Source organism: Eublepharis macularius, chromosome 2 (genome assembly GCF_028583425.1).
Source record: "Eublepharis macularius isolate TG4126 chromosome 2, MPM_Emac_v1.0, whole genome shotgun sequence".
NCBI classification, from domain to species: Eukaryota; Metazoa; Chordata; class Lepidosauria; order Squamata; family Eublepharidae; genus Eublepharis; species Eublepharis macularius.
In genome coordinates this window covers 10,358,981-10,385,183 of record NC_072791.1, presented here as the reverse complement: position 1 = coordinate 10,385,183, position 26,203 = coordinate 10,358,981, and the positions used below count along the sequence as shown (strand labels likewise).

The window sequence follows — 26,203 nt, the reverse complement described above, 5'->3', positions numbered from 1 at the left end:
GATGTGCACCAACGTCACACAGGGTTGGATACGGTTAAGAAAATCCATACATAAGAAAATCCAAGAGGGCAGTTTCCCCCCTCCTGTAGCAGCCCTCCAACTCACCCCTCATGCTGATCCTGGGGCTCCCAATTTCAGGGGACATTTGGGGCTGCTGGGGACGGAAGAGTAGCACTTCCAAGCACAGACAGGGCTGACATCGCCATGTTATCCTGAGCTATCCCTGCTCATGGGAAAGGGAGCTGTATAATGGAATCAGCAGCTCTGCGTGGAAGTTACTAAGCAAAGCTGCCTCCCGCACCATTCCCTTGTACGCTGCCGATTTTAAAGGTACGCACAAAATTCCTTTGGTATTGACAACATCCTGAATCCGAAGAAGGGAGCCTTGACTCTTGAAAGCTTCTACCCTGAAAGTCCTATTGGTCTCTAAGGAGCCACTGGACTCAAGTCCTACGGTTCAACTGCAGGCCAACATGGTCACTTACCTGAAAATACCTTGTACCCATAAACCTGTGCCTCCTCACCACACCCCCAAAGCTCCTGAACTGAACTGATGTGAACTGAAGCGGTGTCTATTTTTTATTTCTGCCCTAGAAAAATGCCCTGATTCTGCTGCAGGCTTTGAAGACTGGTCAGATTCCACAGTCTATTACCTGAGGACTTACAAAGAGGGGGGTTTTTTGGTCTTTTTTAATGGCACCAAGGTTCCAGTCTTGCAGGGCCAGGGCTCATACTGAAGAAAACATTCTGCTCTTTAAAAAAACCCTGTTTGACTTTGCTGGGAAAAAATATCAGAGTATGTGCACAGGGAGAACAGCTGCAGATCGATTCTATGGTACTTGCAGTGTGCGGAATGGCAAAAAAGTCTGAGAAGCAGTTTGGAATCAGAGTATTTTGACTGTGTGTACAAAAGATTGGAGAGAAAAAGCCTCGTGTAGAAAAGACTAGGATCTCCAGGAACTGCCAAAGTTTCTTGTGATGTTAGCAATTCTCTCTACTACCTACCTATCATTCCCCTACCCACTAGGTCCCAAACCCAAAGTGGTTCAGAGAGAGCTCCATGCCCAGTTCTGAGCCTGCGATCCACCAAAATAGTTATGTCACCCCCAAGCAAATCCATTAGAATTGCTGGTGACATCTTGGATACAGAAAAAAGGCCAAGGCATGCATACAGGCTTTCAACATGTGCCGAAAGAGATGGAACCCCTGGAAAAACCATTGCAGAAAGACTGAGAAAAGTAGATAAAAATCAGCTAAAGAGAACAAAGCTTACCTAACTCGTGGCTAACAACCCCGAGCCCCAAAGCCTGGTCCAGACACATGGTCCTGCAACACCTACTGAATTTTCTCAGGCTTGGACTTCTGCAGTGCAAGAAGCTCCATAACGTGGGGAGGGGGTAGTGGCGGGCAACCGCTGAGATTATGCGTCTTTAAAGCTGATACACAAATACCGGCTTCACAGATCACAATGGAGCACGTAGAAGGATGCAAGACTTCAGGACAGATAAAAAAAAAGTTCTAAAGGGTTTCCCCCCCCCCCCAATGGCATTTTAAATGTGTAAGTCAGATTTTAAAGCAGACTCTCATTTTTTTTGTTTTTACAGTTTCCGTTATAGTTAATGTCCCATTTTAAAACTTGGTTTAAAATGAAATCAGTGCGCTTAGAACGGAGTAGCTTTGCAAAGTCTTCAGGTAATTGATCTTGCTTAGTATTTCTGCACAGGAGCACAGAGCCAAACAAAATTTCGTAATTCACTCTCGTGTCAGATAAGCAGATATGATGGTGTAATACCGTGGACATGTGGGACCACACCTACAGGGTTCAAATCATGCGCCTGAGCACTTCTGTTTAGTTGCAAACAGATGTCTCAATTGTATTGTCAAAGGCTTTCACGGCCGGAGAACGATGGTTGGTGTGGGTTTTCCGGGCTGTATTGCCGTGGTCTTGGCATTGTAGTTCCTGACGTTTCGCCAGCAGCTGTGGCTGGCATCTTCAGAGGTGTAGCACCAAAAGACAGAGATCTCTTAGTGTCACAGTGCCAACACCTGTTCCACACTGTGACACTGAGAGATCTCTCAGTGTCTTTTGGTGCTACACCTCTGAAGATGCCAGCCACAGCTGCTGGCGAAACGTCAGGAACTACAATGCCAAGACCACGGCCATATAGCCCGGAAAACCCACAACAACCAGATGTCTCAATTGTTATAAACACCTAAATATTACTCAACTGTTATAAACAACTTAATTAAGTTAAAAAATCTCTGGGATTTTTGTTTAAAAACCCTTCAAGGTAACATGTCATTGTCATAAGAACAAGTAAAATAAAATACATTAAAAGCACTAAACTAAACATTCATACAAAAGATGTATGAATTTGAAATGGTCACCTGAGCAGTTTAATATTGACCAACTATTTAAGACTTTATGAAGCACATCTAGAATACATCTCAAGGAAGTCATATTCACAAAATTAAAAAAAATAAACTGACCTACTGTAGAATTTCAGGTGTCTGTAGCACGTTTTCTTTTTAAAGCCGTTTCACAGGCATTGGGTTTCTCCTACTTGGGAAGAGCAGAGTCCCTCCCTCACTGCAGGCAAACTGAATGTAGAAGGCCTGCCTGGATTTTTAAAAATTATTTAAAGTATATTTAATGTGTTTAGGGAGATGCCCAAGTATGAACTAGAAGGTAACACCACAAGCATGTCGTATATTCACAGTTTCAGGGAAGATTTAATTCAGAGAGAGGGGCAGGAGAGAAAGAAGAGTTCATCAAGTGCAGACAAAATAAAGAGACGGGTTTTATACTGCAGGTGGCCAGACAGCAAATTCTGCCTCTGAGCCAGAAGGAAATGTATGGGGGTGGTAAGTGCTGACACACCAGTAACATAACAATGAAAAAAAATTATATCACTGGAAAAAATAGATGGAAATATTGTTCTTTTGAAACACTCTATTTTAGTGTTTTTCAAAGAACTTGTAAGAGCGCTGGGCACATTATATACTCTTTTGACATCGCTGAAGCAAGCTCAAAGCGGTACTGAACTCAACTCTTATCCCAAAGGAGAAGTGCCCCAACCAAGTCCCAAAGACTCTTCCCCTCTGAAGACTATTTTGTGCGCGCGTGTGCATGTTGTTCTTATGCACGCCCTAAATATTCCTTACTCACCAAAGCGGGATACCAGTCTGCCTTCTCGGAGTTAGATGACACGCTGACAATCTTGCCAAGTAATTCATCGTTAAGACGTCTCTTATCATCCTCCTCCTCTTCGCTACTTTCCTCTTCTTTCTCATCTTCATTACTAGAGGATTAAGCACGCAGCGGTTTAGGCAGTGTGATCGAGGAGATAACAGCCAGAGAGAGAACATAACCTTATTGTTGCAACTGTATTATGGGCTCAAAACATCAGAGGATGTTCCTTTGCAGCTGTGCATGGGGACGGGGGAGGTGTAAAACAGCCAAATAAAGCCCACTGAAGAATGTATGATGCTAAAAGGTGAGAAGGATGCCTCTGTCAGGAGCTGCCAGGGCTAGATCACATACGTCTGTCCCACGTACTACAGCCTCCTGGCCTCAGGGTTCCTTGAACTGTGGTGCTGTCCTCCACCCCCCTAAGCTGTCCCGTTTGCTCCTGCCGACCTGAAAGGGCAACAAAAGCTTCCAGGATGTGATTTGACGACAACAATCTCAACTATGCCTGTCTGGCTCCCACAGGCCCAGCACCGGCTGCTTCTCAGTTTCCACAATCAACCGTGAAGTATAGCTCCTTGAAAATTTAAGTCTCCCCTCTTTCTTGCTTGCAGGAAAGTATGAACCAAGGTTCAGGCTGCATTTAAAAGTCTTGGTTTTTAAAAGAACTCCTCTGCCCCAACACGAGACCACTTCGGCCCATCTCACCTTTTTAACAATTCGTATTCTCCCAAATCAGGTTTCGATCCTGCCAGTCTCTGCCTTTCTCCCTTTCCCATCTCAGTCTCTGCTCACAAGCAGCTTCCCGCTCTCTAATTATTAAGCCTTGTATCAGAACAAAGGTTGAGTCTCTTCTGTGCTTGCAAAGAAATGAAAGCTGCGCTCCTAATAAGATCTGAACTCTGCAGCTATAGATACTATGTATATTACAAGCGTCTTCATATTTTGCAACGTTTATTCCGCTTCAATCGGTCAGAGAGAATAGCAAAGGGATCGTGCAAGGCACAGAAGCCCTGCCTCCTGATAACTGGAAACCTGTGCAGCTCTCTCCCCCACAGGTAAGGGCTAAAAAAATGTTTCCTCCATCACCAAGGGCTTCATGTTTCCAGCACAGCACTTCCCAGTCCAGATCCTTGACAGCACAGAAACAAACAATCTACTCCTTTAGGAGGGGACGCAGCAGTTTAGTTTCAGATTACAGGGAAACGTCAACAAAGGAATCTCAAAACTTTACGTTTCCCCATTCCTTCTCAAGTCATCCGCATCTCAAAAAGTCACACCTAGCCTGTAAGTTTTGGGGGCAAGTACCGATAATTCTGGTCTGGATCCAAAGAACCAGATGGCTACTTCCATGAAGGGCTTTTTTTCAGCGGGAACTCGGTGGAACGGAGTTCCGGAACCTCTTGAAAATGGTCACATGGCTGGTGGCCCCGCCCCCTGATCTCCAGACAGAGGGGAGTTTAGATTGCCCTCCACGCTGCTGAGCGGTGCGGAGGGCAATCTAAACTCCCCTCTGTCTGGAGATCAGGGGGGCGGGGCCACCAGCCATGTGCCCATTTTCTCCGAGGGCAACCCACTGAGTTTCACCACCTCTTTCCCCATAAAAAAAGCCCTGAGTAAATGTATCTCTTGATATGTATCTTAGTACGGCAGCCCCCCTATATTCCATGGAAAAGCGTCTTTAAAAAAAAAAGGCATTCCTTGAGGAATCCGGAGCGAGATCTGCCTGCCTTGCCTCATCACAGAATGAGATCCAGGAACTGCCCAGTAGCACTGATGACAAATACGGTATCACAAACACTCACACTGGAAGAGAGGATCTCCTTCCTCTGTTGGATTTCTTCCCAATCACTGGTGTTCCAAAGTGCTCTGGGTTCGTTAGTGGCAGCTGGTCAAGTGTCTAGGAGAAGAAAGGGGAGGGGGGAAAGAGGAGTTTGCTACTTTTCCTGTCCAAGAGGAAAATAACAGTAACAATATTGTTTTAGAGAGTTGCCAGCTCTACCTCGCTTTCCGCAAAGTGCCTCTCTCCTTTCAAACACAACGACGTCCGTCTCAGCGTCCTCTCATCGCCATCGTCAAAAACTAAGGAGAGTAAGACAATAAACGTTACATACGAAAAGCGAGCATTAATATTTATAAGCATTATAAAGGCAACTAAACGGCAAGTGCGCTACTATGACTCATTCCACTGCAAACAGAATTCCTTTGAAGAGGCGCATTCCCATTTGTTTACCCACCAAGTTTCAAAAGCGATGGAACAGAGCAACGTCAAAACATTCTGGCATGTGGATTTAAAAATAATGCTAAGTCGGTCACCCTCTGTCCCAGACATTTCTGCCTATTTTGCTTCTTGCAGAAGATTCATGCTTGGTACAAAGGATCTCTTTTTATGGTGGCACTGTCTTCCAATACCATTTTTAAAAAAATGAGAACTCGAAACATGGCATTGATCCCCTTATTACAATGCTGCTTAGAAAGCAACAACGATTAATGCCACATCGCCAAGAACAGGCATTCAACAGAACAGGGTTGACCAACTCCTAGACTGAAGCAGGGGAAGAGAAAGGAATAATTTCTCCAGACACTCTTGAGTGGACTGGAAAAATTGGACCCCTTTATAGATGCTCTATCCTAAAAAGCATTATCCCGTTGAAAGAACCTCACAGGTTCAGAATATGTTTGCTTGGATGGTAGCGATCTGAGCAATGAATGTACCTCCCACAAAATTCCCTTGCCAACCAACACGGCAGAGTCCCTTTGCCCTTTCATAAGGTGCATGAGACAGCAACGTGTATGAAATGCACAAAGACTCTAGAGCAGTGGTGCGGGGACTGTATGAGACTCTTCTGAGCACTGTTCCCCAAAACAGCACTTACCCCATGATCCAGGAAGTGAGCAAAGTCCTTGCCTGGCGGGGCTTGGGTGGGCAGGTGGTTCCCACCTTGAAACAGCCATTGCCAGAAGGCCAGGCAACCTCCGAGGCTCCTCAAGGTGCAGATTTCATGCCAGAGAAGGGAGTCAATGTGGACATTTTGGTTGGTGGCAAGTGTGAATGCAGCTCTCCATAAGCCTTCCAAGCAAAACTGTAGATAATCTTTTACCAGCTCTCAATTAAAATCTGGCAGGGTCTGCTGAAGCTAGATAAAGTTGCTTAGCGGTTGGGTCTGGCTCATACGCTGCCAGTCAACCATTCCTGGATCACAGGTGGCAAGGCTGTGATTCTCGAAGGCTTGTGCTGCAGTAGAATTGGTTGGTCCTGGAGGTGCTGCTGGACTCTTTTTGATTTTGCTACTACAGACTAACACGGCTAACTCCTCTGAACCTTTACAGAAGAAAACTGATCTCCATGTCAGAAGGAGCTGTTTGCATCTCCATATCAGAAGGGGCTGTTTGCATCTACTCCGCCCTCCCCTCTCCTCCTCTATATCTGACCAGTTTCTTTTGGCCCTCCATGCATCTGACGAAGAGAACTGTGGTTCTCGAAAGCTTATGCTACAATAAAATTGGTTAGTCTTAAAGGTGCTACTGGACTCTTTTTGATTTCCCTATACAGTCAAGATCAGTTGTTAGGGGCAATCACCAACTTGTTATTTGAAATGTGTGTAACTGGTCCAAGCTGCAGAAGATGTACCTGCCTGTCCTCCTCAAATATACTGCCTCTGCTGGAAGGTGCCAAAGGACTCCTGTCAATTCTCTTGTTTCCCCTCTCTTCCACATATCCCTTTGCTTGGGATACACGTGAGAGATGTAGGAGAGAGAAATATACTTCAGTGGATCCCACATGCACGCACACAAGCATACAAGCAGAGATCTTGGTTCCACTGTACAACTCACCGAAGAGTAGCTGTACAGAGAATTCTGAAGTTTTTGTTGCGAATCAGTCACTGTGAAAATGACTTGGGTTAAAGGGGTGACTTGCATGGCATTAATTCTGAACCAAGATGGCCGACATGTGATACGTGAGCGTGTAGGAAGCGCGTTCTTTCTCCAGTCTATATATTTTGCTACCCCCCCTCCCCAAATTTATATTTAACGAAAAAACCAAGACAGGAAAACACAATGCACATTTCCTCAAATAATTTAATTAGGGCTTGCTGTTTGAGACGCATGATGGCACAGGATTCAAGAACAGCCGGTTACTGTGAACCTCTGACATTGACACATTCTCATGTCGCACACTTTAGCCTCACACAGGGTCATCAGCAACCCTTCGAAGAAAAGTGTTAGTCACAAAATAAATGCGCCTGCCCACTGCTACCTGGTCCACATTCAAACTTCCAGATATTCTGAGTCTGAACTACCTTTTTAAAACGCTGCGTATGCTAGACTATAAACTTTTTCCTGCCCTCAGTAATAAGGTGACGTTCCAACTGAATCTTTCTCATAAGCTGAGAAAAGGCTTCCTTCTCCTATAACACTGGAAAAGGGGGGACACTGGAATTTACTACCCTGCCCTTTCCCCTACTCCCAGCGTTAAAAATTATCCGCTTTCCTCAAGATTCCCAGATTCCTCCTGCACAGCTTTCCAAAGGCTTCCCCTAGGCAAAAGTAAACAAACCCCCAGAATGAAACTAAAGAAACACAATAAAACAGCCCTCTCTCTCCGAAGCAGAGAAACTGCTGTCTACTAGGACCAGCTTCAGGCACAAATCTACCATGTTTTCAGCTGCAATGAGAGATGTGCATAGCCATATTATTATTATTTTTGGAGAAAAATCATTCCTCCCCTTGAAGAATTCCCCCCACCCATTTTTCCAACAGAAAAACTGGAAAGTTTAAAGGAACGCTGAAGAAAATTAATACAGTATTTTTTTGGAATGCATGAAATCACTTTTAAAATGAAGCTTTGTTCATTTAAAGCAAGCAGAGTAGCAAGAAGATTTTTTACTTAAGGCAATTACAGCCTTAGAGGATAATTCGGGTGCGTATTGTAGACTGTCATCTCTCCGAGAGGAACAGGCAGGCTGTCTTTGCTTGCGGGCTCCGGCTTGCTTCCTCTGGCAACTTTGATTGCACTTAGTATAGGGGAAGCGAATTCTCTGCACCTGCCCTCATCCTGAATTGGTCTGCTAGGGTCAACTTTGGCAACTCTCTCCTCAAAGGAATGCGAGACACACACACACACACACACACACCCATACACCCACCCCACACTCCAGGAATCAAGCAATTTATTGCCCTGCCTTGCAGGAAGCGATGATAGGATTGTCAAGGATGTGCTTATTATTTAAAAGAGACTAACTCAGTCAACAGGTCATACGCTCGCAGACATCCCCACAGGACCCAAGCCAATGATTTCAGTGTTATGACAATAACCAAGTATATTGTCACTTTATGAGACTGGTTACTTGGATAGAAACTGTTTCTCGTTCACTACAAAAATACGTGAGTTCTGTTTTCAGTACTTCCCTCTACTTTTCAGAGGCAAAAATTACTTTTCAGAGGCAAAAATTAAGATACATGTGATGAAGGTAGCTTAGGGTGCTGCAATTCGCAGCTCTGTCCCTTTAGTGTTTGAAACTTTTGCTCACAGGCCGCTAAAGTATTGCATCAATATGCCAAAGAGAATAATTTCACATGAAAAGGGAAAGGAGGAAGGGTGTCCCATTTGGAATGTGGATGCGCCTTCAAAGTTTCCAGAAGTTTTCTCTCTCTAGCTGCAAACTCCAGAAACATTTACCGTGATGGGGAACGCATGAACCAAGGACCCCTATGATATCCAAAGGGGAAAAAAAAATAAAGAGCACAAGGTCTAAAGCTTGATTTCCATTCAGGGGGAAGAACGGAGGAGAACAAGATTGGTGCATCTGCCCTCAAGACCCTCCCTTGTCCCGTCCTGACTATACCTGGATAGCTGCCTACTCAGGACTACGAAAGGAATGACAGAAAGTGCTTCCTCTTTCTAAGATACAGCAGCCCAAGCAATTGGCTTAAAGGTTCAGCGAGGATGGAAAAATCTTTCTGTTCAGCAACCATGTGAGATTCTCTTGCCTGGGGGCAGAGGAAATGCATCAGAGGAACTTCACTATCTCTTCAGCTTAACTCAAGCCCCAGTTACCAGCGCAGGAGGATGGGTCTGTCTGAAGGTTCTGCATCGTTGACGTTCAGACTGGTGAGGGTCCAAGTTAAATCAGAAAGAAGTAACAGATTGGTTAGAATGAAAGGTAAGTCAAATGGTGTGTTAAACCTGCTTTCGCTCCACTCTGCAGGGATTGCAGCCTCCTCCTGGTGCTCAAGGCCACTGAATTCTTAATCTTGGCCAGCTGTGTCCTGCTAGCCTGACAAATAAGTCCTACTCAGGTTTTTAAATAAGTGGGGAACTCCAGAATGTCCGATCTCTTAATTTCATCAACTGGGAAGTGCTCCTAGCTCCCTGATCTTCGAAGCGCCCCCATCCCAAAACAGCATCTTGGGCCTTCTTGCTGCTATACAATTACAATCCTCTGCAGATTTAGGTTCATATATGCCTAAAGATTTAACAGGGCTCTCTGCAGTATAGGGCTGCAAGATGGTTAAGATATGGAGCACTGGTTGCATCCAGCATAGCTCCGCTTTTGTTCTTACACTCTTGTGCAAACTCAGACCCAGTGCAAGAAGTGATTTTTCCCAGTTCCTTTCCATCATTACAACCCTCCAGCGCATTCTTGGCACATGCGCACAGGTCACTGTGCAAAGGAAGAAAGAGAAGATCTGCTTGCAGATTCCTCATCTACTCACACAAATCTGAATCCACTGGCGAATGGGTGGAAGAGTCTTTTGAACAGGTCATACATATGTGGCTATTGCATCATATGCAGGGGGGCTGGGAGAATAGACATGTTCTGCGTTGCCTGAACATGGATACAAATGCTTGTTCTCTACATGCATGTGTGTGGACCCTCAAGGCTAATTCAGATATCCAGCAGTCCGCCATCTCTTACTAACATGTGGCCAGAAGACCAGCAAAGGAGCTGATAACAGGAGCATCCTACAGGAAAAAGTTTTGTACAGTTAAGCCCTGGCAGTACAGTAACAAATTTTCTGTATCAGCTTTACCTTGGAAAATGGCAACGGTATCCTTCCATGCAAAGAGTCGGCTGAAAATTGGATCATTTCATATTAACATTCATGAAAGCACTTTTTCAGTTTCAAGTCCATGTGGTTTCTTTGCTACAAATGTGTTGGGCTCTTAGCTGAGAAAGAGAAAACTTATGTTTGGATTAATTGGATGCCTTTCTGTGAATAGAAGCGCAATCCTAAACAGAGTTGCAGTCTTCTCAGCCCGTTGGCTTCAATGGACTTAAAGGTGTAGTGCTGTGGGCACTGTTGTAACTATCTCACTTGTATTTGTCGGTTTTTTTAGAGCCTTGAGTTTTCTCTTACTTATCTACAAAATGGTTAGCAAAGGCCTTGACAAATTTTCTTTGGCTGTAGGAGCCAGACCAGAAATTTAAAAGCCATGCTCACTTTTCAGCATTCAGGGTTTTGTATTCGAATGAGCACGTTTTCCAGTTATTGCTACAGCAAAATCTAATCCTAACCTCGTCACGGCTTCTCAAAACTTTCCTAAAGCTATGAAAGAGACTTGTAGTGTATAAATATGGGTTGTCATCACCTAAACAATAAGCTAGCCCCTAATCTTACTTCTCCCCGGTTTCTCATAATTTCATTACTGCTGTAAAAAGCAGCATTTAGTTGAATTTTGGAAGAGGTGTAGAAGGAGAAATGAATTAAGAAAGAAATGAAGAAATGGCTAAGGAATTAATTAATCTACTACCATTGAATAATGTAAACATCATTCATAAGTAAGCATTGATGGACATGCATTTTTAAGTTCTACAATAAAACATTCTTATATGAAACAATAAATAAGCTCTGCGCTTATTTAAGGATCACTGAGACCCACTACAATAAAGTCATTGCTGAATATACTAGGTGCCACAATGAAATTTCTAGAAGCCATGGCAACCGGGACCTGGGATTTGTCAAGCTCTAGGTTAAACTTCTTACAACGGTTTTATTCTGAAATTAATTAACACAACGTCTTACATATTCTGCAGCATTGTTGAAATTCTACGTCCTTGTGATGTTAAGTATAAACACAAAATATATAAATATATGAATTATATCAATTACACAATCATTAACTGCCCCCTTTTAAATCCATGTAAGTCAGTGGCCATTACCACATCTGATAGCACTGAGTTCCACAAGTCAACTACTTGTGGGAAGTAGTACTTCCTTTTGTTCACCTTGAATCTACTGCTAGGATGACCCCGATTTATAGTATTATAGGAGAGGGAGAGGAGTTTCTCTATCAATTCTTCTCACACCCAAAGACAACGATTTGTCCCAATTCTCCCTCGCACTGAAGCCATGAGGAAAGAACGGGGGGGGGGGAGGGGGGCGGCTATGAAAAAATGAAAAGGAGGGAATTGAAATATATGCAACACTTCCTTCCTTATCGTACCTAAACTATTTACTCATTAAAAATGCATCATTTATAACTTATTTAGTATATAAAATTGTACTGTTGGTCATAGTTATAGAATTTAAAGTACAACAATAATAATAACTGCGCATGTATACTGCTCTTCTAGACAGATTAGTGCCCCACTCAGAGCGGCAACTGTTAGCGTTATTATTATCTCCACAATAAAAAGGTTTTATTTTTCCAAAAGAAAAATTGCAAGTATACCCAATACTTTTATGTTACCACAGCACATATACAGTATCTTATTTTTTGCCATCTGGGAGGTACGAAAAAAATGAAAGCTGAAGGTAGAAAAACTGTGTAGTAAATAAAAGGAAGTGTACAATTTGGACAAAAACATTCTCATACTGTTATGCTTTCTGATTGTTCTGCATTATATTGTTATTCATCTCAAGTCTCACTGAGGAAGGTAGATTATGAAGTGAATAAATAAAATAAAGTAGATAGGACTACCAGCATATCTGAATATAAAGCTAGACTTTAACATTAAAAATGTTAATCTATTGTTACTGAACTTATTACAGCATATTATTGTTAGCAAATTATTTATATTAAGAAAAAATAGTATTGAAAATATTGTTTGTGTCTATAATATACACAAGATTTATTATCTGATGCTGCAGATGATTTTACATAGACATGTTCATGCTATACCTTTTGAATACAATGCCGTACACTTCACTTTTTCTAAAGGGTTAAAAAAAAATCATCGGTTCCTTAAATTTCCCATGGAAAAATTGAAAAAGTCCTCAGATATTTTCATGCTATGCATTTTGAGTGAGGAAAAACCTCGTCTTAAGCTTCACTCACTCTAAAAAAAAAAAAATCCACAGGCGTTTTTTGTAGTGCTCCCCCAAATTTCCCACCAGAAAAACTGGGGAAAGACCTGAGGAGGGGTGGGTGGGAATTCCTTCCCGAATTTTTCAGGCCTTCACCTCTTTAGAAGGGTGGTAAAGATCTGTTTCAGCAAACTTTTTCCTCTCATGTGAATCTGGCTCCAACCTTATAGAAGCAGGATATCTGTAGTTAATTGCTTCCATATAACCCTCCTTTCCCCCCATTAAATACCATGAGAACGCATTGGATAAGATCCCATCGAAATACAGAACCATTCTCTCTATCCCCAACGGCAGCTTATACACACACTGTGTAGAGGAAAATGTTTTCCAGTGAGTATCCAGTCAGCATTAAGAAAGAAAAAAAAAAAGGAAACCAATAAACTGGCCAGGAAAATATTGTACTATCAATTTGGTAAAGAAGAATAGTATTTTAAGGCAATAGTGTATTTCATCAGAACACATTTTTCTATTCCAACTGCAAGCGCTATTTTATTAGTACTGTAATGAAAGGGGAGACACAAGCATCTGGATTCTCCACTAAAAGAAAACGAAACAAAACACTCCCATCGTATCACCTCCCACTCTTTTCCTTTCATTAAATATTCCTTGCTGTTTTAAATCTCTCTTTCTAATCTACTTCACATGCAGCCCACTTCAAATCAAAGCATGGCCTTTTCAATGTACTTCTTTAAAGAGCACACTGTCAAAAGAGTCATATAAGTCAGGATTCCGAGAATAACAGAGAGAACATCCAGTTACAGTCTGGTTTCCTATAACCGATACTGCCTCAGCCCAAGAGAACTTGGCAACGTGCATCGGCCTATAAAGGTAAGTCTGTAATACTCCTATATTGCAGCCAGTAAAGGCTGGGGCTCAGAAATCACTCATAGCCGAGGTGACATCTGAACTGCTAACTTTCTGGGTTCGGTGCTTAATCTGCCTGCTGGTCATGTGTTTAAGTGCAGCAATGATTTCCCAAAACTGATCTAGTATCATTACAAACTAACTAAATTTAAAAAACTAACTAAACTAAAGCGCTGCATATGGCCCATTCACGATGGAAGGAGATTACCAAGCAAAATCTAGCAGCTGCCCAGAAACTGAGAGTCTGAGTGCCACATTCCCTTCTGCTCAATGCAGCTTTGAACCATTTGAACATCAGCTGCAGTATCAGTCTATGATAACTACTGAAATTTCCAAAGGGGCAATGCAGACCGAACAGCCCCCTCCCCACTGCTAACAAATTAGGATAAGTTAACCACTATTAGCCAGTATTACACCCACACCAGCATAGCATAAAGCATGAACGGTTGCTAGGGAAGGCCCGGAAATCCTTCCTCGTTTATCTACTTCGTTTATACCCTTTCTACCCAATAGGGACCCAAAGCAGCTTACATCCCTCTTTTCTCTCTGTTGTATACTCAAGAACCCTGTGAGGTAGGTTAAGCTAGAGTATGTGACTGGCCCTGGGTCACCCAGCAAGCTTCGAGCAGAGCGGTGATATGAACTTGGGACTTCCAGACCCTAGTCCGCCTCTCTAACTACTACACCGTAGGCCCTTTCAATACAGTGTCTGCACACTGGGAAACAAACAACAACAACATTCGATTAATATACCACCCTTCAGAACAACTTAACACCCACTCAGAATGGTTTACAAAGTATGCTATTATTACAACAACAAAACACCCTGTGAGGTGGGCGAGGCTGAGAGAGCTCTGAGAGAGCTGTGACTGACCCAAGGCCACCCAGCTGGCTTCAAGCAGAGGAGTGGGGAATCAAACCCGGCTCTCCAGATTAGAGTCCTGCCGCTCCTAACCACTACACTAATCTGGCTCAAATAAAGTTCAAAAAGGGTGTTCAGGTTGGAAAGCAAAGAACTTGCCACGCGTCCACTGGACTGACAGAGTCAAGGGATCAACAGCTCACTCCTTGCTGCTCCTTTGAAGTCAGGCAGAGATTTTATAGTCCTACGGCATTAAGGGGGTCCTGTGCCATCCAGTAGAGTCTGTTTCACACTGCCACTTCATGCAGGTTATACCTAAAACCGGTCTGCTGTCAGCTAGCGCTTGGCTACTTACAGATCCCTGCTATATGTTCATGTGTCCTTTGCACTTCCTTTCCCTTTTGTCTTACGTGAAAGTTTGGCAAATGAAGGCGAGTATAAACATGATATCAGCTATACAACAGTTTCAATTTCCTTCTTAATCGGCAGGCACTTAACATGATCAAACCTGATACACTGTCTAGATATACCAGTGGTTCAACTCTGCATGGATTTTCAAAATAAAACTTACGGCCAAGATACTACTTGCCTGAGTTAAGACATGCCGGACAATTCTGATCACTCCAGTCCTAAAACTGCAGCATGCAAGTTAATTCTCCACCAATTTCAGCATTTCAATTTACACAGTGGTAAATGTCCTTTAAGGACTGCAGCCTAAGCAACTCAGTCCCAAAGAAACAAGTCCACAGAACTCCCTCCCTCAAAAGTGTGCTTCTTATGACTGCAGCCTTCGGTGTAACCCTTACCAAAGACTTGCCTTACTGGTTCAGACTCTGGTCTTCTCCTCTGTGTCCAGCAGCAAGCCAAATGCCTTCGAGAGTTCAAAACCCTCCAGGCTGGACTACTGTAACTCGCTCTACGTTGGGCTGCCCTTGGGCCTGCTCCGGAAGTTACAATCGGTTCAGAATGCAGCAGTGCGTGTAATTCTGACCAGGAATCCATTCCGGTCACATGTGACACCTGTTCTGCACCAGCTGCACTGGTTCCCAATGCAATTCCGGATCAAGTTCCAGGTTTTGGTTCTGACCTTTAAAGCCCTTCGTGGACTGGGACCAGCATACCTATGGGACTGCCTCTTGCCCTATATTCCCCGGAGGGAGCTCTGATCAGCAGGAAAACATCTACTGGCGGGGCCTGGCCCCAAGGAGGTCTGTCTTGCCTTGACCAGGGCCCGGACTTTTTTGGTCTGGGCCCTAACCTGGTGGAACTCAGGTTCCACCAGGAGACAACTCAGACCCAACGGGATATATTATCATTTTGCCGAGCCTGTAAGACAGAGATGTTCTGCCAGGCCTTTGGTGGGTGAGGCAAATGGGGCCCCAGCCTCCTCCTGGGGGGGGGGAGTGCCCCCCCCCGCCTTAGCTTCTTAATTTGTTGTTTGCCATCAGCCACCGTGGACCCAAATGATTACATGCAAGACTGCACAATATTTCTGTAATTTTAAACTGATGTGATCCGCTCTGAGCCTGCTTGCGGGGACAGCGGACTACAAATTGAATAAATAAATAAAGGCCATACCTGATATTCAGAGAGGTACACAGTCTCTGTGTACCTCTTCCATTCAACTGTCATGACCAACAGCTATTAATGGATTTATCATCCACGAACTGGGCAATTACTTGACAGCCAGCATGGTACAGCGGTTAGAGCGTCAGATTAGGACCTGGGAGAACCAGTCTCTGTTCTCTACTCTGCCACGGACACTGGCTGGAGGCTCTTGTGCGGGTCACACACACACACTCAGCCTAAACTAACTTAAACGGCTCTTAGGAGGTTAAAATAGAGGATGGAACAATGTAAGCTGCTTTGGGTATCCCACTGAGGAGACTATTTAATAATTTATTCCTATTTATCTAGACAATATAATGAAACTCTGCTGCAACAGGCACGCCTAGTTTAAGAGGACTATCAAACCGATTTGCCGTGACTAACGCACAACAAGAGGTCAGCGAGGTTTGAGAGTTTTCATCTGTGTAAGCTAGAAATCACATCTTCTGCCAGTAAATACCACGTTCTGCATCTTTTGCAGTTACAAGGTGGGAGGGACTGTCCAAGAGACAGAAACCTAAAATATCCTATCCGTCTTGCCATGCTCATTTCTTGACCCAAACTATTATTTGTTACAACTGATTTTGCCAAAGACTTAAGAGATACAGCCCCCAGCACCAATGGCACAAACAAGTATATATATGCAGACCAAGTACATGTTCTCTCTAAAATGAACTTTAGGGCATTTATTGCTCTCTGGTTCTCAATTACAATGAAATCAACCCATGCCTGTTGCTAACATAAAACAGCAGTTAACTTGTCCCGATCAAGTATTCCACTGATATATAAAACTAAAATCCTATTCCCAAGTACGAGGGTAGTGTAGTGGTTAAAAATTCAGAGACCCGGGTTCAAGTTCCCATTCAGCCACAAAGCCCACTGAGTGACCCTGGGCAAGTCACTCTCTCTCAACCTAACCTACCTCATAAGGGTGTCACAGTTAAGAAGTGGAGTAAGGTGACACCGTATATACTGCCCTGAGCTCTTTTGCGAAAAGAACGGAATAAAAATGAAGTAACATACATGAACAGATTAGGACTCAGGGCCTAGGTACATACCCAGAGACCAGCTGTGACGCAGTGACAATGCAAGACGAAGAGAAGCACTCCACCTGGACCGCTCTGTGGCAGGAACTCTGTATCACCCTGCCAACTTCTACTAAATGCACACACTTCAGCAAAACTTCCAGAGGCATGGGATAATTCAGTGCATTTCAATGCCTGTCAAATGTTTGACAGCATATTCTGCAAGTAAGCAGCAGAAGGGCAGAATACAGAACATTTCTTGGAGCAGGCACAGAGATCAAGAGCCACACAGCTCACATTTAGCAAACTAACTACACGTCTGCATATCCACACGATTAAAACAAATTCCTGATTATAAACCAATTTTGATGGCTGTTTCTTAATATAACACTGCAGGCTGCAGCAGGAAATTAATTTTGTCCTTGAGACTTAACAGAAACAATCCTGGAACCTATTTTTTAATTTTTTTATTTTTAATTAAGTCTGCAAAATACTTAGGGAACCTCCTGAACGAGGCAGCTTGCAAAATGAACCATTGTTCTAACGGCTCAACATCGTTCCAGATCTGTGCCATTCTCTCTCAACAAGACGGAGCACATTCTAAGCTTACAAATCCTTTTCATAAAGGAGCAGGGGAAGCACTTTAATTCAAAAGCCAATTGATAACTTTCTATAATACTCCACTTTGCACAATAAGTTTGTTTTTCATTGTAAAACAAATTGCAATCACCGATTCGGGGGTGGGTGGTTGATAGGAACATAAAGACTGAGAGCAGTGGGGCATAGTGGTTAGCGCCAGATTAAGATCTGGGAGTTTCAGGTTCAAATTGCTGCTCTGCCACGGATGTTTGCTGGGGCAATCACACTCAGCTGAACCTACTGTGTGAGGTTTCTTGTGAGGATAAAATAGAGGAGAGTGATGTAAGCTACTTTGGGTCCCCGCAGGGGAGAAAGGCAGAGTGTCAATGAAATAAATAAACTAATAATAAACAGCAGCTCTCCGTCACCATCTTACTCAGAAGTTTTTATGAACCCTGACATTTCTTCACTGCAGATTCTGCCGCAGATAAAAAGGTCCTTTGCCACTGCGCTGTGCCCCACCTCCCAATAAGGCTTCTAGCGCCAGTTAAGTGTTCATCCTCATAACCAGGGGTCATTTCGTAGAAAAAGAGCTGGAGGAACTCATTAGCATAACTCATTAGTGTATGCCACGCCCCTTGACATCACCGGAAATGTGTCATTAGCATAACTGATTTGCATATGCCACACCCCCTGGCCTCACCTATCCTGGCTGCTTTGGACCCAATCCTGGCCATTCAGGGCCAAAATTGGGCCCAAAATGGCCGAAAAGGGGCCCCAAAAAGGTCAGGAGCAGGCGACTGCTGAACAGGAGAGTGATCCACCACCTGTCAGAGGACCGATCCGGGCCGTTTCGGCGCCAATCCAGGAAGAAATGGGCCCCAAATGGCCGAGAGTCAGGCGGGCAGGGCCACCTGACATGTGACCTCTTTGGGGAACTGCCGGAACTGTGTTCCTGCGTGTTCCCCCTCGAAATGAGCCCTGCTCATAACTTTGCTTGCTATCTATGCCAATCTACACCATTTCAACAAGACTTCAACGCTGTTTCTATGTTTCTTCTACATACTCATCATCAAGCCAAAAGCACTGCAAACGCTACACATTTTTAAAACCTTCATTTATATGGATCATATAAGTGATGCCTGAAACAGCCAAGAGAAATGCTACTTATCATAGTTACGATCACAGCCTTGTTTCGGGAATGTCCTAGTCCAGCCATAAATCCAGAGTGGCTCTCAACCCTGTAGAAGCTTGAATATAAACCTCCATCATGACTTCTGTCCTCTTCCCATACTGGTTTTAGAAGACTTTATGCAACTTTCTAGCTCGCAAACATTTTTACTTAGTTGTTCACACAAAGCAATGTGATGTGTGTGGGGGGGGGGGAGGAATCAGCCGTCACAAAGCCTCTCCCTCTAGTGACCTGGAGGTGATTCTTTCTTGCAAGATGTGACTGGGCAAAAGATTAACTACCTCGAGTTATGAGCAGCCTGTCATATTCCCCAATGCAGAAACAACTTCATCCCCTTCTCCTCTATTCAAAAGACAACTACAACAACTGAAAAACAGAAGCACGAAATGTGACACTGCTACAAAGTTGTGTGAATGGTAAGTATCCTAATCAAGCAAAATATAACCAACCACATCTGGATACTTGTGCGTGCTCATTTAATACTACCCGATTTGTACAGAATTGCTGAGCTCCCAAAACATACAAAGATAAAGTATCAGCGAGGCGCGATTCACCTACAGCTCAAATATACCACTTCGGAGCGCACGTGATAGATTCAAATGACTGAATGCTCCGTCAAGGAAAATATTCCCTGCACATAAATGATTACCTTGCCTTTCCTCCTAGGAACTGAAAGCAACTCCCTACCCCATTGCATCCTCAGAGCAATCCTGCAAATAGGCTGCATGTGAGCAACTGGCCCAAGGTCACATATTGAGCTTCATGGCACTCCAGGATTCGAACACAAGTCTTCACATCACAGTCCTACCATCTAACCAAGAAATCACACCGACTCGCCCATGTGATAATTAAAATGACTAAAGGGGGGAAGAAGGTTAGGAGCTTCCCTCCCCTCAGAATGTGATAGCTGTATACATGAAGGGAAGATGTTTTAAAAACAAGAGGCATTCAAATGGAAGACTCCACCCCATTGTTATCTGAAAGAATGAAGGCCAGGGACAGAAAATCCAGAGATCCTGAACATGTAGCATGCACCAAATCAACACTCCAGCAAGCAAGTACTGATGGACTACCACTCAATGATCGAGACCAATTAAGCCCTCACAAGCAATGGGAACCTTTGCCTCACTTTTTTCTGTCCTGAGGGTAAATATGGAGACCAACACTTTGGCCTGTCATACACAATTTATGAACTTCAACTGCAATTAAGCTGAAAAAAGCCTGCAGATGTACTGTTCTTTCCCTGACTTGTTCAGATATAACCACGGTAAACTGAAGCCGCCTTACTGTGACAAACATTATGAATTTGAGTTGGCTGCAAGTCACCCTTCCCAATTCCAAACCACCGAGATAAGTCTTGTACTTTTGTTTACACCAACACCGCATAGTAATGGAAAATAAAACGAAGGGTTACAAGAGCTGCCCCAGGCTGTCTGTGCCAGAGAAGAACTGAACTGCATCTTGGTGCCAATGTCACAGAAGAACTTAATCAAACCTTCATGCCAATCAAGATACTTCAGCAAGGAAAGCCCAAGTCAAGACAATCCCTTACCTACAGTATACCAGCTGGCATCGGTCAGTTTGCTGATAATGGCTTCTTGAAAGGATCCATCAGGCATCTTGGTTTCAACAGCTGCACCAACCTGTAATGTTGAACATGACACTTTACATCTCCTTGCAGATAAAGAAATGCTTTTATTTAAAAACACATCGGCCCTATATAAACAGTGCCTGACGTTCTGACACCCGGGTCAGAAAGGGGGTCAGAAATACAAGGGCAGGCATTTCATTACAACATAAAGAATGCTGCGTTAATACCATCTCCCAAAGTCTTGACTTCCCTTGCCCTTGTCATAGAATGCGACTTGTTCTCTGACCAGCGGTGATTCGTGGAATCTCCTAATGCTAGTAGGATATAGCACAGGTTGCCTCAGGGAGTACTGGTGCACTCTTAGTTCCTTGGGATGACGTGACTGTTCACACACCGTGATACGCACGCATCAACGTTGCAGGGGGCCTTCCCACTTGGCACAGAACAGAGACAGCATCCAACATGGCAGTTTAATTGTTCAGGGCACATTCGGCCCCTCTTACGAAAGTCATGCAAAACACACCCCCAGGAGCAATGACGAAACAGAAACAGTAAGGCTTTTTAGAGAAAAAACATTGATACCCCAATCCAGATGCAATTAGCCACTGCACACACCCCAATAAAATTAACAAGTTGTAAACACGATGAGTTTTGTGGGATCGCAAGCCATGTATGTTTTTATTGGTAACGGAATATGCTTACGGATTATCACAAAATCATAGATGAGAACTATTCCGCAAAAAGGGCAGTTTCAGAATTTGGAGACTTTGTATCAAATCTTAGAAACGAACAAGTTGTACTGAAATTAATCCTGGTATCCTGCTTTCTACTACATTTTTCTTTTTGGTGGATAATTTTATTTCCTGCTTTTCGAGTAACCTATTTATAGAAATGCTTTCTGCAATAACCTTTTAGTGAAAAAGCATACATTACGCACAGTTTCAAGATAGAACTTAAAACAAATGGAAATCTTGCCATTATTTAGAAGGGTTTGTATCAGGTCATCAAATGAAAAAAACGTTTCTGAAGTTTTTTATTTCTTTGCAGAATATGTGCAGCATACATACCCTTAAAGGTCCTTTCACCTGGTCATCTTGCACCAACTGCATTGAATTATCTTGTTTTAAAACCACCTAGAGAGAGACATCAGAGAGAGAGAGAGAGAAAAACAAACGTGTTTGACTTGCACCCTGATCAAAAATTGCATGCCGTTTTATAATATCTGCTAGCATCCAAATAGAACGTTCTCCCAAATAAATGTGTGTGAAGGCCTGTACATAAGAACAATGAAATGTGAATCGGCAACAAGACCACTTCAACTGTCAGCCAAGCATGTGGCTTTTACCTGGTTCCTCAGCTGGACATAAAAATACACAACTTAAATCAAACCTTACCCAAAGCAACAGCAAACCTAAACTCTCATACAAGTCTGTCAAACAAGACTCAGCTCCGGGAAGTTTTGCACAATAAGTCTGTTGGTCTTTTAAAAGTTCCACAAAACCCTATCAATTATGCGAGAAGCTCCTAGCACCGCTGCAGCCGTACCTTCAACCGGGCTATTAACTCAGATCCATTAGAGATACATTTTCCTATGATCAATGACTGAGCAAGTCACCATTCTTGCGATACCAGCAACTAGACCATTAGGCCTGCCTCTTTGATAACCTAGCATATTACATTTATTAGAGGGCCCTACCAACGATCCAGCAATTGTAAGCACTCCAAGGCTAAAAAATAGCCTACTGTACCCCCCACCCCTTTCAGAAATGTTTTCCTTTTTAAAAGAAGCCAGAAGGCTAGGCATCATATAGGTGGCCTACAAATGGCTGCATCACTCATGTCAATATTTACCAAATGGTAAATCAACATCTCCAGTTAAAAGCTTCTCAGGTAGGAGGGCTGGCAGGACCTCTGTTCAAAACCATGGAGAACTACTGCGTGTACTAGGGTTAAGTGAAACAGTAGTCCAATAAAGCACTTTACTATGCTCCCTCGGGGCCTTTAACACACTGCCCCTAATGTTTCATCTCACCTTGACTTTCACCAGCCTCTTCACAGTCTTAATTTTTGCCTCACAGAAGGCACCACGGTACTTGGCACTGACATCAGTCCCCACCGTCAGGTAGGCAGGCTCATCCGCTGCCTGATGAAATAGGGAAGAGAGATATGACTTGATCAACAAAAGCATTCAGATGCAATGAATCCAACTTCAGCCTAACACACAAGGGGAAAAAAGGAAGTCCTATTCTCTCCTTTAACCATTAGAAACTGTAAGGACTTTGGGATCTACCATTGTCAGAGGCACGTCTAAGGGTAAAAGAGCTCTCTAATAACCAGCAAAAAATGCAGTCCACTGCATTTCAGAAAATACCACGATCTAACAAGTTTCCGAAGTTAAGAGAAATTATTTTGTACGGTTTTTTTCAAGAAAAACTTAATATAAAGGGATGAAGGTGAGGTTTTTGTCTCTCCTAAATGACAATTAGCCTTATTACGCTATTTTTCACCATGCTGTTGAGCTCCAGCTTGCAATGACAGCCTGCTTGGAGAAAACCACAACAGAAACATGGCATGAAGCATCTTGCAAAAGTATGCGCTCCTAGGGAAAAAAAGTTTCATTTTATGCTCTAAAGTTTTTGGAAAAGAATACATTTTGCTAGTCACTAAAAATTAGTAAACGCATTAAAGTTCTTTCACCAAAGCACCTCAGTTTCTCAGGCAAAGGGGCACTAGCAGAAAAATTAAATATGAAATACCGATTTTAACAAATGGTGAAAAAAGCAATGCCAGATGACATTAGTTTTTCGTTCCCTAGTGTTTCCATTATACTTTCCCTTAAAACAAACACCTAGAAGCCACCATACAGGATAATGAGAGCTTAGTTAACAACAAGGTATTAGAACAAAAGCAAGGCAACAGGTCATTTATTTTCAATTACTTTGACAGTCTGGTCCTATGCATGTTTACTCAGAAGTATGTCTCAAGGTACTGGATGAGGTTTGCAGCCTCAGTCCTACATCAGGGGTCATTTAAGCTATCAGATGAACTACATAGTTATAAACAGAGAGCAACAGTTAGTATCACAACTTGTTGGGACTCTTGGAGTAAACTGTTCTACTCTCACTTGGGAGTCGATTCATAAACATCAGATTCAGTTAGACCATGATTTTATTGACCCCACCTCTGTCTCAGCAATTTGGGTAAGCATCAATTAAAAAAGGACGGACATTCTCAAAATAAAAGTGTAGGAATAGTCAACTCAGTAAAGTTTGGAAAATACAATTTCATATTGCATATTAAGTTAGGTGTCAAAAGCAAGCTTATAATGTTGTTGGGGGTTTCCTGCAAGCACTTACGTTCTTCCACAACTGGAAAGAGGTTTTCTGATATCTTATATATCAGTTTATGAGCATGAAAAAATTAGGGAGCGCACTAGAAAAATAACTTGCCAATGAATGTACACTCAGAAAATGCGTGCACTTTGCCTACACACCGGCAAGACTACTCATGCTTTATTTTTCTCATCCATAACTGAAAAAAGTACATCACATGACAATTAAAAAAAAACACATTACAACTACAAGTCACGCTCTCAGAAGCAGCGGGACATGTATCTGTGCGTGCAAACCATTTTTTAAAAAGCAAAAGCTAGTTCTGTGAATGGCTGCTTTTTGTACGGCAAAAGTTGTAACAGAAAAACATTGCAAACAACCCCCGCTCACGTTTCATATAGTTTCAGTTGCAAAGTTCAGATGACTGGCCACCTGCACGGACAACTCCTTCAACATGTATTGAATTCATGAGTACTTTGATGCAATAAAGCCATTTCATTACTTCCTGATTCTGCCAGCATCAGCACTGACCAATCAAAGATGAGTTTGCTAGCTAAGTGACCCACCTATCTCCAAGCACAGTGTTCAAAAGAATGCTTATTTTCATTTTTTAAAAATATTAAAAGTGAATGCAAAACCACCAAGAAGGTCAAGTATCCAAAGACAGGGAAGAACGAAAGAACATTTCCCAGTTCAACTAAATGGATGCTTACCTTCATCTTTAAAGGTTATTTGAGGGATTCCAGCTCAAAAGATGTCTCTTTACCTCAGCTGGAAAAAAACCCCCTAGAAAGCAAGAAAGAATAAATAGTCAAACCCCTATGTTTGTAAGAAAGAGGAAAGAGTTCTTGAGAACCGAGTTCTCTTCCAAACCTCTAGATGATTATGAGATACACCCTTCTCCATAGCATACACAAACAGCCTTCTGCATCCGTGGCTTCAAGTCTTACATGCCCTGGCAAGGTTGGAGGTAAGTGCTGAAAGGGACTCAGCAGACCAACTGGAGTCCTGCTTCAGAAGCAGCTACTGTCACTCCAGTTTCCAGGGCCCCCTCTTTCCTTGCAGCACATCCAGAAGAAAGCGCCTCCATGCAGGAACAAAATGCCTTTGAGAAGGAAGAAGAAGGAAGAAAGAAGCTGGTCCAGGGCAGGAGGGCAGGCCTGGGCAAGGTGAGACCTCATGGCTACTCTTCACCCGGCTCCCTCTCCAACCTTACTTGATTCTGAAACCAGCAAGCTGCCGTCAGGAAGCCGGTCCCAGCAGAAGGCCTGACGGGCCAGTCACTCCCACAGACACACCCTCCGCTGCCACTCTCCCAGGCCTTGTCGTGATGCATGTTTACTCAGGGCTCCCGATGGGACTTCTTCCCAAGCACGGCAGGGATTGCAGCCTCTGCCCCTCCAGACACGAATACACCCCCCAGTCACCTGCTCCCTTCTAAAACAAATGCCTGACAGTCCCCTCCACGGCACAAGACGTGTCCTTCACATCTCTCAACCCACAGCCGGCCTCCAAGCTGGAGGGACCTTCCCCTAAACAGTCCCCCTTCCTTCGAAGTCACTTCCCCAAATGCTTCAATTCTTCTCCCTCCCCATCCAAATATTCAGGTAGTGTTTGTGAGCGGCAAAACTTCCTCCCCTCCCTCACAACCTGTGTGTGTAAACTGCTCTCCCCTAAATAAGAGCCCCCGCAAGCTCCCCACAGGCCACAGCAACCATTTGGTCTCCACAAACACACACATTCCTTGTACGTGGTTTTTTTCTCCAAGGCACCACACAAACTCTTCAGGAAGAGTTTCCCCTCAACACATACGCCACACACAAACACACACACTCTTTCCCCAACACACAAATACACACACACTCCTTACCAGGGATCTTTTCCCATCACCACAACACAAAACACTCATACATGGTCCTTTTACCCCCAACACACCACGCAAATTCCTCACACAGAGCTTCCCTCCGACCCATATGCCACATACAAACACACACGTCACACAGGGCTCTTTAGCCACCACCACAACACACTCTTCATACATGGTTCTTCCCCCCCCCCCAAGGCACCACACAAACTCTACACAAAGTTTCCCCTCAACACATACGCCACACACAAACACACACACACTCCTTACCCAGGGCTCTTTCCCTCAACGCACAAATACATATGCACTCCTTACCAGGGATTTTTCCCCATCACCACAACACAAAACACTCATACATGATTCTTTCCCCCAACACACCATAAATATTCTTCACACAAAGCCCCCCGCCCCGAACACGCATGCCACACACAAACACACACTCCTCACACAGGGCTCCCCCCTAAGCACACAACCCCCACACACAAACGCACTTCTCACACAGGGCTCTTCAGCCACCACCACAACACAAGCACACACTCCTCCCCCCTTTCAAGCACACAAACCCCACTCTTCGCCCAGGGCTCTTCCGTCTGCCCGCCACACACACTCCTCACACTGGGGTCTTTACCCCCCACACGCCACACGCGCGCTGCTCACCCAGGCCTTTCTGCCCTACCCGGAGCGCGCACACACACGCACTCCTCCCCCACGCCAACACACAACCCTCCCGAAGTGACAGAGGGCGGCGGGCGAGGAGGGGGACGGCGGCAGGCGCAGGCTTCTG

The 26,203-nt window shown here is 43.8% G+C and overlaps 1 protein-coding gene across 1 annotated transcript in view; it reads right to left on the bottom strand.

Annotated features, from left to right (window-relative positions):
* Positions 1–26,203, bottom strand: part of ARID4A (AT-rich interaction domain 4A) — an 84,450-nt gene that overhangs the window by 57,676 nt on the left and 571 nt on the right. The window contains exons 2-8 of the mRNA XM_054970872.1: positions 24,269–24,341; positions 22,256–22,366; positions 21,291–21,356; positions 20,185–20,275; positions 5,193–5,272; positions 4,996–5,090; positions 3,170–3,302 (exon numbers count right to left, since the gene is read on the bottom strand). Coding sequence (XP_054826847.1) covers positions 3,170–3,302; positions 4,996–5,090; positions 5,193–5,272; positions 20,185–20,275; positions 21,291–21,356; positions 22,256–22,366; positions 24,269–24,274 — 582 coding nt within the window. The 5' untranslated portion in view covers positions 24,275–24,341. The remainder of the gene's footprint in view (positions 1–3,169; positions 3,303–4,995; positions 5,091–5,192; positions 5,273–20,184; positions 20,276–21,290; positions 21,357–22,255; positions 22,367–24,268; positions 24,342–26,203) is intronic.